Genomic DNA, 15,805 nt, shown 5'->3' on the forward strand with positions numbered 1-15,805 from the left:
CCCTGGGCATTTATACGGATCTCTTATTTTGACCATAGGTTACCATGGCAATGTATCCCAGAAAAAACTGAACCACCTTCATAAACATAAAACTCAGGACTGGAGCGCAAGTTAAATCAATAAGGCCTCAATACTGCTTTGTTGGACAGGGATTTAGTGAAGGTGATCAGGACTGACTGCCAGCTACCAAAACCCTGACATGTAATTCTGAGCTTTCCAAGACATTTTGGATTAATTTAGGTTAATTTAATCAAAATCCTGGAAAAAGTGAAAAACAAGAAAGCAGGAACTGCATTTGTTGTTACATAATTACCGGAGCAGTCAGACAGCTCAGCGTTTGTTTTTATACATTACTTTTTGTTTCACTTTCTTTAACTATAAATCTCTGCCCACTTCTAATCTATGCTTGTTGAAAGCAGCATGTTCCTTTGTTAGAAGCAAAATAGTTTGCAAAGGATTTAAATGAGATCTGAAAGTTTATTAAACAAAAAAGTAAAAAACAATAAATCGAATTAAACTAAAAGGGTGAGATACTGGTGACGTGTACAGGTCGGCCCCGCCGAACATTTTTCAAACATTCAGAGAGGTTTCGGGCGCTGATTGTCACGCACGGGTGTAAAAATGAAAGTAGAGACTGTGGCTCTGTCCAGGTCAGGAGCGAAGCTGAAAAGCAGGTCGGACATCGTCTGCTTCGTGTGTCTTGATCGTGGATTTGTAAAACCTGATGTTTCCATACTGAGGTTTTTACTGATGCGCCAAAACATACCTTCGAAAATGTAGTCACAGGTTTTTCAGCTGTAGTCCTAAACCAGAACTAACAATAACAATATTAGATTAAATGTGTGAAAACACAGGTGAGAGTGAATCATTTACTTAAAAAAAAATAAATGAGAGAGAGAGAGAAAGAGAGAGAGAGAGAGAGGCAAGGCAAGTTTATTTGTATAGCACAATTCAACAACAAGGTGATTCAAAGTGCTTTACAGAGACATTAGAAACAAAAACAAATAAAAAGCATGATTTAAAATTGATTAAAACAAGCAAACAAACAAGAAAGCAGGAACTGCATTTGTTGTTACATAATTACTGGAGCAGTCAGACAGCTCAGCGTTTGTTTTTATACATTACTTTTTGTTTCACTTTCTTTAACTATAAATCTCTGCCCACTTCTAATCTATGCTTTTTGAAAGCAGCATGTTCCTTTCTTACAAGCAAAATAGTTTAGATTGGATTTAAATTAGATTTGAAAATTTATTAAACACAAAGCAAAAAACAATAAATCGAAATAAACTAAAAGGGTGAGATACTGGTGACGTGTACAGGTCGGCCGCGCCCTGCTGGACTTTGAAATGAACAAAAACATTTCTAATAGCTGAGGTGTACATGGGATCAAGGTCGATAGGTGGTAAAGTGATTTTAAGCCGTTTTCGTTTATATATTCTTAAAACTTACTGGTCGAAGGTAAAGTCAGATCTTGGCAGGTGCAGTCGGTGGATCACACCGAAAAAGGAAATCAAGGCTGAAACGTTAAGAAAGCTTCAGGTAATGTAGAATGTGAACATTTGGGTTATCTGCAGAGAAACATTTTAAAACATTTGTAGAGAACATTTTAAAAATATGAAAGTTAAGAAAAGAAGAGCTTACAGAAACAAATTCTTTCTAACAAACTTTTTAGAACTCCCGTTTGCACCCCGGCGTCAGCGGGCCGTGTTTGTCTGTAACGATTAACATTTCTCTGTTAATTAAAGTGGCGTTTATTTTTATTTTTATTTTTAATTTTTTTTTTAGTTGTGGCATGAACATTTTTGTACAGAGGGCACATCCAGAGAGATTTCGGGCCCTGATTGTCACGTACGAGTGTAAAAACGTGGCTCTGTCCAGATCAGGAGCGAATAAGCTGAAATGCAGGTTGGACAACCTCGGTTTGTTAAACACACCCAGGCTGTTTACAGCGTTGCGTCCTGTTCCAGTTTCACTGAATATGCGCATATTTCTTTTTGCATACTTTTGGATCAAGCTGGAATATAATCATCCAAACAACCGAGATAACTTTGTATCGCTCGCTTAAAAAACAAAACAAAGAAAAATAATTAATTGCTTCGTGTTTCTTGATTATGGATTTGTAAAAACTGATGTCAACAGTAGTTCTCTACAGGAGTAAAATAACAACATCAGTTTAAATGTGTGAAAACACATGAGCCGGAAAAGAAAAATAAATAAGAGAGAGACAAATAAGCTACTTGGCTCAAATAGGACAATATATTCATTGCACTTATTCAATAAAATTCAATGATTAAATAATAAAACTATTAACGAAAAATGAAAATATAGTTTAAGCTGAAATGTCCGAGTGAAACACATCTTGTTCATTGGTTTATGTTATGTTAAATTCTTTCTTGCCTTTTTCTTTTAGCGTCACTTAATCAGGCTCTGATGCGTTCTGACACTTTTGTGTTCTTTTTACTTCCTGTATAAACACCAGCTGGTGTGTGGGGAAAACGTGTGCTCATATTTTTTGTCTGGTCACAAGTGTTGGTGACAAAGTGGAGTGACTTCAGTGTACTGCTGTGTAGCCTTTGTAAGTAACTTCTCTCTCACTGAACATTTTTTTCCAGCCAGGTACTTTCATGTGATGCAGCCTCCATGCTGTGCAGAGCCCTACAGATTTTATATGATATTATAATATTTGTATACATTTGTTTAATTAACGAACTCGAATGAACTCTGCTGGAGTAAAAGATGATTATTTAAGACCTTGTATGTGAGGAGCGGGATTTTGAATTCAATTTTGGATTTTTTTATTTATTCAATTCTGTGTTATTTATTTGCAATTCCAAATCTTAACCACACAGGTCCACTACAAACCATCTCAAATCAGCATTTTCAATCCGGGATTGTATCTTGTCTACATTAGACAAGATGCCCCTCCCTGAGCCTGGTTCTGCCGGAGGTTTCTTCCTGTTAAAAGGGAGTTTTTCGTCCCCACTGTCACCAAAGTGCTGCTCATAGGGGGGTCTTATGATTGTTGAGTTTTTCTCTGTATGTATTATTGCAGGGTCTACTTTACAATATAAAGTGCGTTGAGGCGACTGTTGTTGTGATTTTGCACTCTATAAATAAAATTGAATTGAATGTGTAGGCGTAAATAATGATTTGTATTTATTCTGTATACACACCAGCTACTGAATGATTCTTACAGAATAAAACAAAGTCTACAATTGGTTTTCCAGGTTCAAGAAAGTGACGGATACCATCAGAGCCAAAAAGAAGACTGAAGCAGCTTCTTTAAACAAGAGACATTTAAAGAAGAAAAGATGAAGTGTTTATTTAAGAACAGACACTTAAAGGAGAAAAAGAGAGAAATCACTAAAGTTAGAGATGATCCAATAAGTGAAGGAAAAACAGAAGAAGACACAAATTATGCATTTAAGTCACATGATGAAGAAGGTGAGGAGGATGTAAGAGCAGGTTGGTGCTTCTTTCTCAGAAGGCCCTCCTGTAGGACATACTGCATCAGTGATGAAAACATCAGAACAGAGCTGAACACAGACGACGACAATGATGATGATGGTGTCTGCTACAGGAGTATTTCACTACCTAAAGAAAAAAAGATTTCAGCTTATAAACATCGATTCAAGATTTTACATTTTAAGTTGAAGAAGTCAGACAGAAAGGAGAACCGTAAACCTTTAAGCCACAATCCTTCCCCATCACGGGAGCCGGCAATTGTTTGTAAGGAGCTCAAAGTGGAAGACAGTGATTTTAGACAGTTTAATTTGTCTGGCTCTTTTACTGTTGTTTTGCATGAGATGGAAGATTCGCAAGAGGAACAAAACACATCTCACCAGTATACTGAAGGTAAATGTGGTGAAATTAAGTTTGGCTCCACAGACCTGATGGGCAAGACTTCATCACCCTGTAAATCCACTGGGTTGCCTAAACACATAAGTGAAGGAACAATTGAAGAAGATGGTTGCAGAGTTTCTTCTCCATGGATAAAAAACAAGTCAAGAGAAACAGATCCTCCTGTCATGACTAAGAACATGTCATCAACCAATACCTTTTCACAGAGTTCTCATGTACAGCTCTCCTCCACAGATTCCTGCTACTTGACTCGTTCTCACAGCCTGTCTTCACTGACCAAAACACCAATCAAGAACTTGATACAAGCAGCAAGCTCACCTGATATGCTGTTAAATGAGTTTACACCAGTTATCACTGATGATTTTGATGATGAAAACTACACGTTCCAGTGCTCCTGTCCAGGCCTGTACCAGTGCAGTGTGACCGGCCTGGTGTTTTTAATGAAGGCAGAAGGAGACGTGGTTTACAGGACTGTCCCTTGGAACAGGAGGCTGCTGGCCCAACACCACAAGAAGCCTGCAGGACCCCTGTTTGACATCAAATGTCAGCAGCAGTCTGTGTGTCAGCTTTGTCTCCCACACTGTGAGCTCATCTCCACAGGTGGAGGTCAGTTCTTGCAGGTCGCTCATGTGAAGGAGGAGGGTATCGAGTTTATTACCCCCCACAAGATAACAGAAAGTCATGCTTTTATAAACATCACAGGGTTTTCTGGTTATGGTAATGTGAAGGATGAAGACTCTCCCCCTGACCCAGTCCAAGCTTTGGTTCTGCTCTTCTACAAACCCCCAGTTGATCCTGATCTCAGATCTGTCCTCAGTGTGTTCATGCTGCCACGAAATATTGTGTTCAGCAAAATTCTGCGTAACAGGAAGACGTCAGACAAAACTGAGAGATACATAGAGACATCATCTCACTGTAAACTGCACCCAAAGCAGGTTTACACTCTGGTCACTGATCTTGAGCATGACCTGATTAAAGTTCAACCCAAAGAAGCTGATTTTGATGAGGAGCACCATGAAAGCTACTTCCCATCATTTCAGGTAGTCTTAAAAAAAATCCTCACAGATATTAACCTGAGTCTGGGAGACAAGAGCAGCTCCAGCTGTGTTTGGGAAAGAGAGGTTTGTCTGTTGCCCAGCGGAGGGAAAACTGATACTTTGGACACTGATCCAATAAAGAGACTATCAGCTCTACGGAGCTGCTTCATCAAAAGTATATCAGGACCTGTTCTCAGCAGTCTGATGGACAAACTGCTGGATGAAAAGGTCCTAACTGATGCTGAGATGGATGCAGCAGACGTCATACAAAACAGAAGTGACAGAGCTCGCTTTGTTATCGACACTGTGAGGAAGAAAGGTGAAGCTGCCAGTTCACAGATGATTGAGTTTCTGTGTGAGCTTGACCCCTTCCTCTGTGAATATCTTGGGTTAGTCTGACGCATCCATGTGAACAGACAGTAAGAATAATTACATTTATGACGCATTTCTCTAGTGTGTGTCATGCAACCTTTTTTTAAATTATTTTTATTACCATTGTCTGAATGGATTTTAATGTAACTTAAAGTATGAAACTCTAACAGCTTGTGAACTGATTTCAGTACTTTTTCATGAATAGTTATTATTAATTATAATTACATGCATACAGATGAATCCATACAGAAGTATCTGTATGGATATGTCTCATTTATATGTGTTTCTGAATTTTTCATGAAGACAAACAGCAGCATGTTGCTTTGTCTTTAATTATTTGCTTTTATTTTTTTGTATATACAGAGCTGTTTAAAACATAAGGATTTTTTTTTATGATTGAATGTGAATCAGTTTTTTCTGTCAGGTATTTATTTAACCATGAGTTTTCTTGTACTTTTCATTGTGGACTAATTTCTACGGTTTTTTTCTTTGTTTGAAAAATCTAAAAGATGCAATGTCTCATCTTATTTTTTCTCCCGAGTTCCTCAGTGCATTTCTGCAGCTCTGATAAAACAGTGATGCCAAATGTGACTTATGAATATATAAACAGCTCTATGAAAATTATGCACCCACTACTGCCGTGTTCAATTTGTCATTCATTTTTATTTATTCAACCTTAAAACCTTGCACAAACCCCTTTTTAAATCTTATATAATCAACTTGTAATTCAATTTTTTGTGCTTTATATCATATCATATAGATGCTCTATCAGCTTGACTGCGAAAACTTTGAGCGCTCACTGCTCACATTTAAATTTCGGTAATGACACAGGCTCTGCTTACCTTCATTTTGAAGGCCTTCTGTGAGCGTGAGTTGTCTGCAGTTCTGGTATCTGACAGCAAATCTGTGAGGAGCCTTTCCAATTCTCCTTTCTCCCTCTTGCAGCCAAAAAACTCACACAGGGTCACCAATTTGTCAAGCCCCGGGACGTCGGGCTAGCGATTTTTCCAGTCGGGCTACCAAAATCTATCTCTGCCCTGCCCGTCGGGCTGTCATAGGAAGGAAAAATATATGTCAATGCTTTTGCATTCTTTCGGAAATGTAGCTGGGTAATTATGTCATTGGCATCGGTGAGCCACTGTCAATATGTGACATATTGAAGTCGCGTTTGAATTTGCGCTTGTTTTTTTGCTTTCACTTTGCAATCGTGCGAACTGTGTATAGAGAGCGACAGCACTGATCTGTGAGTGATGATAATTTGTGCACCAATTCCTCTGACATCGTCTTATTAATCGTTAGCTTACTATGCAAACATGACAAGTGAAATCTCCCGCAGCTTAAACATGTGAGAGGTTGATCGCGCAGAGAATCGCTGAGCTTATGTGAGTGCGTGTGTAAAAGCAGCAGGATTTATATTTGACTACGATGACCTGGATGACTGAGAACCTTCACAGACAGATATATATTTTAGTTCTGCTGAGCCAAATAAGACAGGTCAGGGTGAAGAAGTGACAGCCAAAGAAAAGCTTACCACAAAACGGAGAAGTTATGACAAATGAGACTATGAGGCAAAAAGAAAGTGCAGCTTTATGGTTTCATGGACAAAAGAATTTCTGTGGCTGCAATATGACGAGCTAAATAACCAGGGCTGCACATAAGTGGTCCGCAGGTGCGCATTCGCTGTCAAAATAAAAAACACGCACAAGATAAGAAGTTGCAACAACGTGTTTGCGTACATAAGATTTTCAGGAGGACAGACATTTGTTTAGAACTCTTAAAGATGTCGAAGAAGCTCCTTTAAGCAATTACTGTGGTGTTCCTCCACCTCCAAAGAAATGTCAGAAGGCCGAACCACAAAAGAAGCACGTATTCTCAGAAAAGTGGTTGCAGGAGGTGAGCTGGCTTCAAACAAATGATGAACGCACAGAGATGTGGTGCGGAATGTGCCGTGAAAATTTAATAAATGACAAAAAGGCATGAACATTTTTTTTGTATCGAAAAAATATCGAACCGTGAATTTTGTGTATCATTGCACCCCTATATATATATATATATATATAACACCTATATATATAACCTATATATATATATAGGTTTTTTTTGTTTTTTTTTAAATAGCTTCCTGAATTTAGAGTTCAAATTTTTACTTTTAATCGTATTCCTATTCCTCTTTGATTAAAATCTGAGTTTTAAATAAGTGTGTACATAGTTTGTGGTTGTGTACTCAATTTATCACCTTTTTCTTAAGTGATAGATTAACCCATTTTGATGTGACCAGTGTGACTTTTGGAAATCCCTGATGAATAGACCACACGTGTATACATTGTCACGCAGAAACAAGAGTGTTACATGCGAAACTTTAAGAGGAGAATGAGTGTCTATGGTTGTTTGCATGAAACTCAATACGATCAGCATCTGTTGATTATTTCTGGGGCTCAAAGCTACACGCAGGGTCTTTCTGCATCTCTGATGATAATATTTCAAATATTTCAAAGAAGATTAAAGGTGGAGGAAAGAGGGAGAGACTTCAAAGAAAAACGGTGCTGCACCCGGGAACAAAACAATTTTCTAATTTACAGATCAAAAACTAACTTTTAAATGTATTCATATTTTTCTTCTTTTTGATTAACATCTGAGTTTTAAACAAACAAGTGTTTATGTTGTGGTTATTTGTGGCCTGAACATTTCTTTACTTATTTAAACCACGTCCTCTTTTTTTGAGGCGATGCCATTTACCCATTTGTGGTGCAGACAGTGTCAGCGTTTGGGAATCCCTGATGAACAGACCACACATGTATACATTGTCACGCAGAAGTACAGACTGTCACCCGCAAAACTTTAAGTAACTCGAGAATGAGCGTCGTGTGATGTTTGCGTGCAGGATGAACCAGAATAAACAGGACAATCGACTGTTGAGGGAGTAGCAGCAGCTGCTGTTTGCTTAGTTGGCACATAACATTGAATAAATGATAGCCTTAAACTTTGCTACGGTACTTTTAGAATGACATGCATTCACCATTGCTCTTCAAAAACGCTGACTGTGGAAATCTCAGTGTTAAAGCTACATTGTTCTAACCTGCGATTCCATCAGACGAAAGCTTATCTGTACGACACAAAACACAAGTCACACACAGACTTGGTCTACTACCAAACCTAATAAAAGGTCACCTATATTGATATGTATAAACAATAACTTAATTTAAATTTGTGAGTATTATGTTGCTTCTAAGAACTGATATTTTTTCCTGATGTTTTTTGGGTGAATACAGAAACTTCTGATGCTCTTAAAAACATTAGACACCATCCACCCACTGAGGTCTGAGGGATCTTGCCTCTCACTAATCCAGGTGATGCTATTTTTTTTACAAATTCGATTGGTCCCTGGGCATTTATACGGATCTCTTATTTTGACCATAGGTTACCATGGCAATGTATCCCAGAAAAAACTGAACCACCTTCATAAACATAAAACTCAGGACTGGAGCTCAAGTTAAATCAATAAGGCCTCAATACTGCTTTGTTGGACAGGGATTTAGTGAAGGTGATCAGGACTGACTGCCAGCTACCAAAACCCTGACATCTAATTCTGAGCTTTCCAAGACATTTTAGATTCATTTAGGTTAATTTAATCAAAAACCCGGAAAAAGTGAAAAACAAGAAAGCAGGAACTGCATTTGTTGTTACATAATTACTGGAGCAGTCAGACAGCTCAGCGTTTGTTTTTATACATTACTTTTTGTTTCACTTTCTTTAACTATAAATCTCTGCCCACTTCTAATCTATGCTTTTTGAAAGCAGCATGTTCCTTTCTTACAAGCAAAATAGTTTAGATTGGATTTAAATGAGATCTGAAAGTTTATTAAACACAAAGCAAAAAACAATAAATCGAAATAAACTAAAAGGGTGAGATACTGGTGACGTGTACAGGTCGGCCGCGCCCTGCTGGACTTTGAAATGAACAAAAAACATTTCTAATAGCTGAGGTGTACATGGGATCAAGGTCGATAGGTGGTAAAGTGATTTTAAGCCGTTTTCGTTTATATATTCTTAAAACTTACTGGTCGAAGGCAAAGTCAGATCTTGGCAGGTGCAGTCGGTGGATCACACCGAAAAAGGAAATCAAGGCTGAAACGTTAAGGAAGCTTCAGGTAATGTAGACCGTGAACATTTGGGTTATCTGCAGAGAAACATTTTAAAACATTTGTAGAGAACATTTTAAAAATATGAAAGTTAAGAAAAGAAGAGCTTACAGAAACAAATTCTTTCTTACAAACTTTTTAGAACTCCCGTTTGCACCCCGGCGTCAGCGGGCCGTGTTTGTCTGTAACGATTAACATTTCTCTGTTAATTAAAGTGGCGTTTATTTTTATTTTTATTTTTAATTTTTTTTTTAGTTGTGGCATGAACATTTTTGTACAGAGCGCACATCCAGAGAGATTTCGGGCCCTGATTGTCACGTACGAGTGTAAAAACGTGGCTCTGTCCAGATCAGGAGCGAAGCTGAAATGCAGGTCGGACAACCTCGGTTTGTTAAACACACTCAGGCTGTTTACAGCGTTGCGTCCTGTTCCAGTTTCACTGAATATGCGCATATTTCTTTTTGCATACTTTTGGATCAAGCTGGAATATAATCATCCAAACAACCGAGATAACTTTGTATCGCTCGCTTAAAAAACAAAACAAAGAAAAATAATTAATTGCTTCGTGTTTCTTGATTATGGATTTGTAAAAACTGATGTCAACAGTAGTTCTCTACAGGAGTAAAATAACAACATCAGTTTAAATGTGTGAAAACACATGAGCCGGAAAAGAAAAATAAATAAGAGAGAGACAAATAAGCTACTTGGCTCAAATAGGACAATATATTCATTGCACTTATTCAATAAAATTCAATGATTAAATAATAAAACTATTAACGAAAAATGAAAATATAGTTTAAGCTGAAATGTCCGAGTGAAACACATCTTGTTCATTGGTTTATGTTATGTTAAATTCTTTCTTGCCTTTTTCTTTTAGCGTCACTTAATCAGGCTCTGATGCGTTCTGACACTTTTGTGTTCTTTTTACTTCCTGTATAAACACCAGCTGGTGTGTGGGGAAAACGTGTGCTCATATTTTTTGTCTGGTCACAAGTGTTGGTGACAAAGTGGAGTGACTTCAGTGTACTGCTGTGTAGCCTTTGTAAGTAACTTCTCTCTCACTGAACATTTTTTTCCAGCCAGGTACTTTCATGTGATGCAGCCTCCATGCTGTGCAGAGCCCTACAGATGTTATATGATATTATAATATTTGTATACATTTGTTTAATTAACGAACTCGAATGAACTCTGCTGGAGTAAAAGATGATTATTTAAGACCTTGTATGTGAGGAGCGGGATTTTGAATTCAATTTTGGATTTTTTTATTTATTCAATTCTGTGTTATTTACAGCAATTCCAAATCTTAACCACACAGGTCCACTACAAACCATCTCAAATCAGCATTTTCAATCCGGGATTGCATCTTGTTTACATTAGACAAGATGCCCCTCCCTGAGCCTGGTTCTGCCGGAGGTTTCTTCCTGTTAAAAGGGAGTTTTTCGTCCCCACTGTCACCAAAGTGCTGCTCATAGGGGGTCATATGATAGTTGGGTTTTTCTCTGTATGTATTATTGTAGGGTCTACTTTACAATATAAAGTGCGTTGAGGCGACTGTTGTTGTGATTTTGCACTCTATAAATAAAATTGAATTGAATGTGTAGGCGTAAATAATGATTTGTATTTATTCTGTATACACACCAGCTACTGAATGATTCTTACAGAATAAAACAAAGTCTACAATTGGTTTTCCAGGTTCAAGAAAGTGACGGATACCATCAGAGCCAAAAAGAAGACTGAAGCAGCTTCTTTAAACAAGAGACATTTAAAGAAGAAAAGATGAAGTGTTTATTTAAGAACAGACACTTAAAGGAGAAAAAGAGAGAAATCACTAAAGTTAGAGATGATCCAATAAGTGAAGGAAAAACAGAAGAAGACACAAATTATGCATTTAAGTCACATGATGAAGAAGGTGAGGAGGATGTAAGAGCAGGTTGGTGCTTCTTTCTCAGAAGGCCCTCCTGTAGGACATACTGCATCAGTGATGAAAACATCAGAACAGAGCTGAACACAGACGACGACAATGATGATGATGGTGTCTGCTACAGGAGTACTTCACTACCTAAAGAAAAAAAGATTTCAGCTTATAAACATCGATTCAAGATTTTACATTTTAAGTTGAAGAAGTCAGACAGAAAGGAGAACCGTAAACCTTTAAGCCACAATCCTTCCCCATCACGGGAGCCGGCAATTGTTTGTAAGGAGCTCAAAGTGGAAGACAGTGATTTTAGACAGTTTAATTTGTCTGTTACTGTTGTTTTGCATGAGATGGAAGATTCACAAGAGGAACAAAACACATCTCACCAGTATACTGAAGGTAAATGTGGTGAAATTAAGTTTGGCTCCACAGACCTGATGGGCAAGACTTCATCACCCTGTAAATCCACTGGGTTGCCTAAACACATAAGTGAAGGAACAATTGAAGAAGATGGTTGCAGAGTTTCTTCTCCATGGATAAAAAACAAGTCAAGAGAAGCAGATCCTCCTGTCATGACTAAGAACATGTCATCAACCAATACCTTTTCACAGAGTTCTCATGTACAGCTCTCCTCCACAGATTCCTGCTACTTGACTCGTTCTCACAGCCTGTCTTCACTGACCAAAACACCAATCAAGAACTTGATGCAAGCAGCAAGCTTACCTGACATGAGGTTAAAGGGGTTTACACCTGGCATTACTGCTGATGAGTTTGATGATGAAACCTACCTGTTCCAGTGTTCCAGTGCAGGCCTGTACCAGTGCAGTGTGACCGGCCTGGTGTTTGTCATGCAGGCAGAAGGAGACGTGGTTTACAGGACTGTCCCTTGGAACAAGAGGCTGCTGGCCCAACACCACAAGAAGCCTGCAGGACCCCTGTTTGACATCAAATGTCAGCAGCAGTCTGTGTGTCAGCTTCATCTCCCACACTGTGAGCTCATCTCCACAGGTGGAGGTCAGTTCTTGCAGGTCGCTCATGTGAATGATGAGGGTATCGAGTTTATTAACCCCCACAAGATAACAGAAAGTCATGCTTTTATAAACATCACAGGGTTTTCTGCAGAGGTGGGACCAAGTCATTGTTTTGCAAGTCTCAAGTAAGTCTCAAGTCTTTATCCTCAAGTCTCAAGTCAAGTCTCAAGTAATGTCAGGCAAGTCAGAGTCGAGTCTCAAGTCACTGGTGTAAAAGTCCGAGTCAAGTCACAAGTCTGAAACTTTGAATTTCAAGTCCTTTCGAGTCTTTAAAAAAAAACAAAAACGAAAAAATAATGTTGCAGTTATGCTAAATGTAAATATTAGACCATGTAATTTTAAAATCTGTGTTTTTCTCAACACATGACAAAATAGTGAACTTAGAAAATATACACAAATTGTGAAATTGCACCTCTTTAAAATGCAGCTCAATTAAACCTAGCTCCAAGAATAATTTTCACCGACAGTTCTGAGATAAGCTGCATGTTATTCTTGGATGCGGTTGTAGGACCGGCTTTAAAATCGCATGACAAAAATATCATACACATTAAAAAAAACTGTATCACCAACGTAGCCTGGACAACATTTGCTAGTTAGATGAAGTCAGCTATCTCATCTTAGCATATTTATATGCATATTTATAATCATACGGTTCTTGGAGTGAGTGCATACACTCATGAAGTTTAGTAACTTCAGGTCACTGCAACAAGCCCAGGTACAGTTTACCGCCGGATGGGTGCAGGACCTTGAAATGCACCGTGTAGAACGAAAGACCATCGTACGTATCATAAGTTTACCAGTCTCACAAATTGTCGTCATAAATACACATTCCTTAACCGTTTATTAATAGGACCTTTGAGCTCAACGGTAATTAATTAGTAGTGGAAATAATTTCTGGTAGCGTTACAGAAATGTAGCAGTGACAATAATATTGTATGCTGTAATCACCGCGCGGATAGGAGGCGGCTGGCTTGACCGCGGCTCACAAATGACGGCTCACTTTACCGCAGTCTGTAATCGCACTGGGCAATTAGTGATACAAAAAACCTGTTTTATCCTGTGAATAAAAGTATATGTTTTTGTCAGTGTACCATAATAACAGAAGCGAAACGCAATATTGTGTCAGGACAATTCACTATTTATGCACAATAAATAAAGGAGCATAGCGCGACAATTTCTGTTCAGCGCCAGACTTGCTTGTAACCTATATCACTAATTATGTTATGAAAATGACGTATTAACTACTAAAAAACACTGACCTTCGTGTAAATGCTTGGAGCAGACTAACCTGTGAGCTGGAGTGTTCTGGGACGTTATATTTGGTCTTTGAATGGCTGCAATCCAGGCCATCCGTCGCGTCTTTGTTACTTCGGAAACATGGCTCGAACAATTTCTCTTCAACGACGTAATCCGATAACAACCGATCTCTTTACCCGTCGGCTTCCCGTGGCTGTCATGCGACCGGCTATTGCAGTTAATAATACAACAGCTTCTTGACATTTTTGTGTTTCTTTTTATCGCTGTTTAACTGATTTTAATTGAAAGCCTGCGTGCGCTAGTACCGCTTGCCACGAGTTCCCAGAATCCTTTGCGGTTCTACCCGTGAATGACCTCACATTTTCAATCTCTATATAATATGCATGTTAAATTTTATATTTGGGGTAAAATATCAAGTCTTTTCAAGTAAACCGGTTCAAGTCCAATTCAAGTCCCAAGTCATTGGTGTAAAAGTCCAAGTCAAGTCACAAGTCTTAGAACATTTTTTCAAGTCAAGTCTAAAGTCATAAAATTAATGACTCGAGTCTGACTCGAGTCCAAGTCATGTGACTCGAGTCCACACCTCTGGTTTTCTGGTTATGGTAATGTGAAGGATGAAGACTCTCCCCCTGACCCAGTCCAAGCTTTGGTTCTGCTCTTCTACAAACCCCCAGTTGATCCTGATCCCAGATCTGTCCTCAGTGTCTTCATGCTGCCACGAAATATTGTGTTCAGCAAAATTCTGCGTAACAGGAAGACGTCAGACAAAACTGAGAGATACATAGAGACATCATCTCACTGTAAACTGCACCCAAAGCAGGTTTACACTCTGGTCACTGATCCTGAGCATGACCTGATTAAAGTTCAACCCAAAGAAGCTGATTTTGATGAGGAGCACCATGAAAGCTACTTCCCATCATTTCAGGTAGTCTTAAAAAAAATCCTCACAGATATTAACCTGAGTCTGGGAGACAAGAGCAGCTCCAGCTGTGTTTGGGAAAGAGAGGTTTGTCTGTTGCCCAGCGGAGGGAAAACTGATACTTTGGACACTGATCCAATAAAGAGACTATCAGCTCTACGGAGCTGCTTCATCAAAAGTATATCAGGACCTGTTCTCAGCAGTCTGATGGACAAACTGCTGGATGAAAAGGTCCTAACTGATGCTGAGATGGATGCAGCAGACGTCATACAAAACAGAAGTGACAGAGCTCGCTTTGTTATCGACACTGTGAGGAAGAAAGGTGAAGCTGCCAGTTCACAGATGATTGAGTTTCTGTGTGAGCTTGACCCCTTCCTCTGTGAATATCTTGGGTTGTACTGACGCATCCATGTGAACAGACAGTAAGAATAATTACATTTATGACGCATTTCTCTAGTGTGTGTCATGCAACCTTTTTTTAAATTATTTTTATTACCATTGTCTGAATGGATTTTAATGTAACTTAAAGTATGAAACTCTAACAGCTTGTGAACTGATTTCAGTACTTTTTCATGAATAGTTATTATTAATTATTATTACATGCATACAGATGAATCCATACAGAAGTATCTGTATGGATATGTCTCATGTATATGTGTTTCTGAATTTTTCATGAAGACAAACAGCAGCATGTTGCTTTGTCTTTAATTATTTGCTTTTATTTTTTTGTATATACAGAGCTGTTTAAAACATAAGGATTTTTTTTTATGATTGAATGTGAATCAGTTTTTTCTGTCAGGTATTTATTTAACCATGAGTTTTCTTGTACTTTTCATTGTGGACTAATTTCTACGGTTTTTTTCTTTGTTTGAAAAATCTAAAAGATGCAATGTCTCATCTTATTTTTTCTCCAGAGTTCCTCGGTGCATTTCTGCAGCTCTGATAAAACAGTGATGCCAAATGTGACTTATGAATATATAAACAGCTCTATGAAAATTATGCACCCACTACTGCCGTGTTCAATTTGTCATTCATTTTTATTTATTCAACCTTAAAACCTTGCACAAACCCCTTTTTAAATCTTATATAATCAACTTGTAATTCAATTTTTTGTGCTTTATATCATATCATATAGATGCTCTATCAGCTTGACTGCGAAAACTTTGAGCGCTCACTGCTCACATTTAAATTTCGGTAATGACACAGGCTCTGCTTACCTTCATTTTGAAGGCCTTCTGTGAGCGTGAGTTGTCTGCAGTTCTGGTATCTGACAG

The 15,805-nt window shown here is 38.3% G+C and overlaps 2 protein-coding genes across 2 annotated transcripts; both read left to right on the forward strand.

Moving 5' to 3' along the window:
- The first annotated feature begins 1,386 nt into the window (after positions 1 to 1,386).
- On the forward strand, positions 1,387 to 6,302 carry LOC146567682 (caspase recruitment domain-containing protein 8-like). The gene is made up of 2 exons (XM_085285985.1): positions 1,387 to 1,539; positions 3,228 to 6,302. The coding sequence occupies exon 2, from the start codon at positions 3,312 to 3,314 to the stop codon at positions 5,295 to 5,297; it is 1,986 nt and encodes a 661-aa protein (XP_085142111.1). The 5' UTR covers positions 1,387 to 1,539; positions 3,228 to 3,311; the 3' UTR covers positions 5,298 to 6,302.
- A 2,952-nt stretch (positions 6,303 to 9,254) lies between these two features.
- Positions 9,255 to 15,805, forward strand: LOC146567683 (caspase recruitment domain-containing protein 8-like). The gene is made up of 3 exons (XM_085287685.1): positions 9,255 to 9,418; positions 11,102 to 12,435; positions 14,189 to 15,805. The coding sequence occupies exons 2-3, from the start codon at positions 11,186 to 11,188 to the stop codon at positions 14,931 to 14,933; spliced, it is 1,995 nt and encodes a 664-aa protein (XP_085143811.1). The 5' UTR covers positions 9,255 to 9,418; positions 11,102 to 11,185; the 3' UTR covers positions 14,934 to 15,805.

Source organism: Mchenga conophoros, linkage group LG9 (genome assembly GCF_057382185.1).
Source record: "Mchenga conophoros isolate Kocher_MC1m ecotype Shallow Benthic linkage group LG9, M_conophoros_male_GT1.1, whole genome shotgun sequence".
NCBI classification, from domain to species: domain Eukaryota; kingdom Metazoa; phylum Chordata; class Actinopteri; order Cichliformes; family Cichlidae; genus Mchenga; species Mchenga conophoros.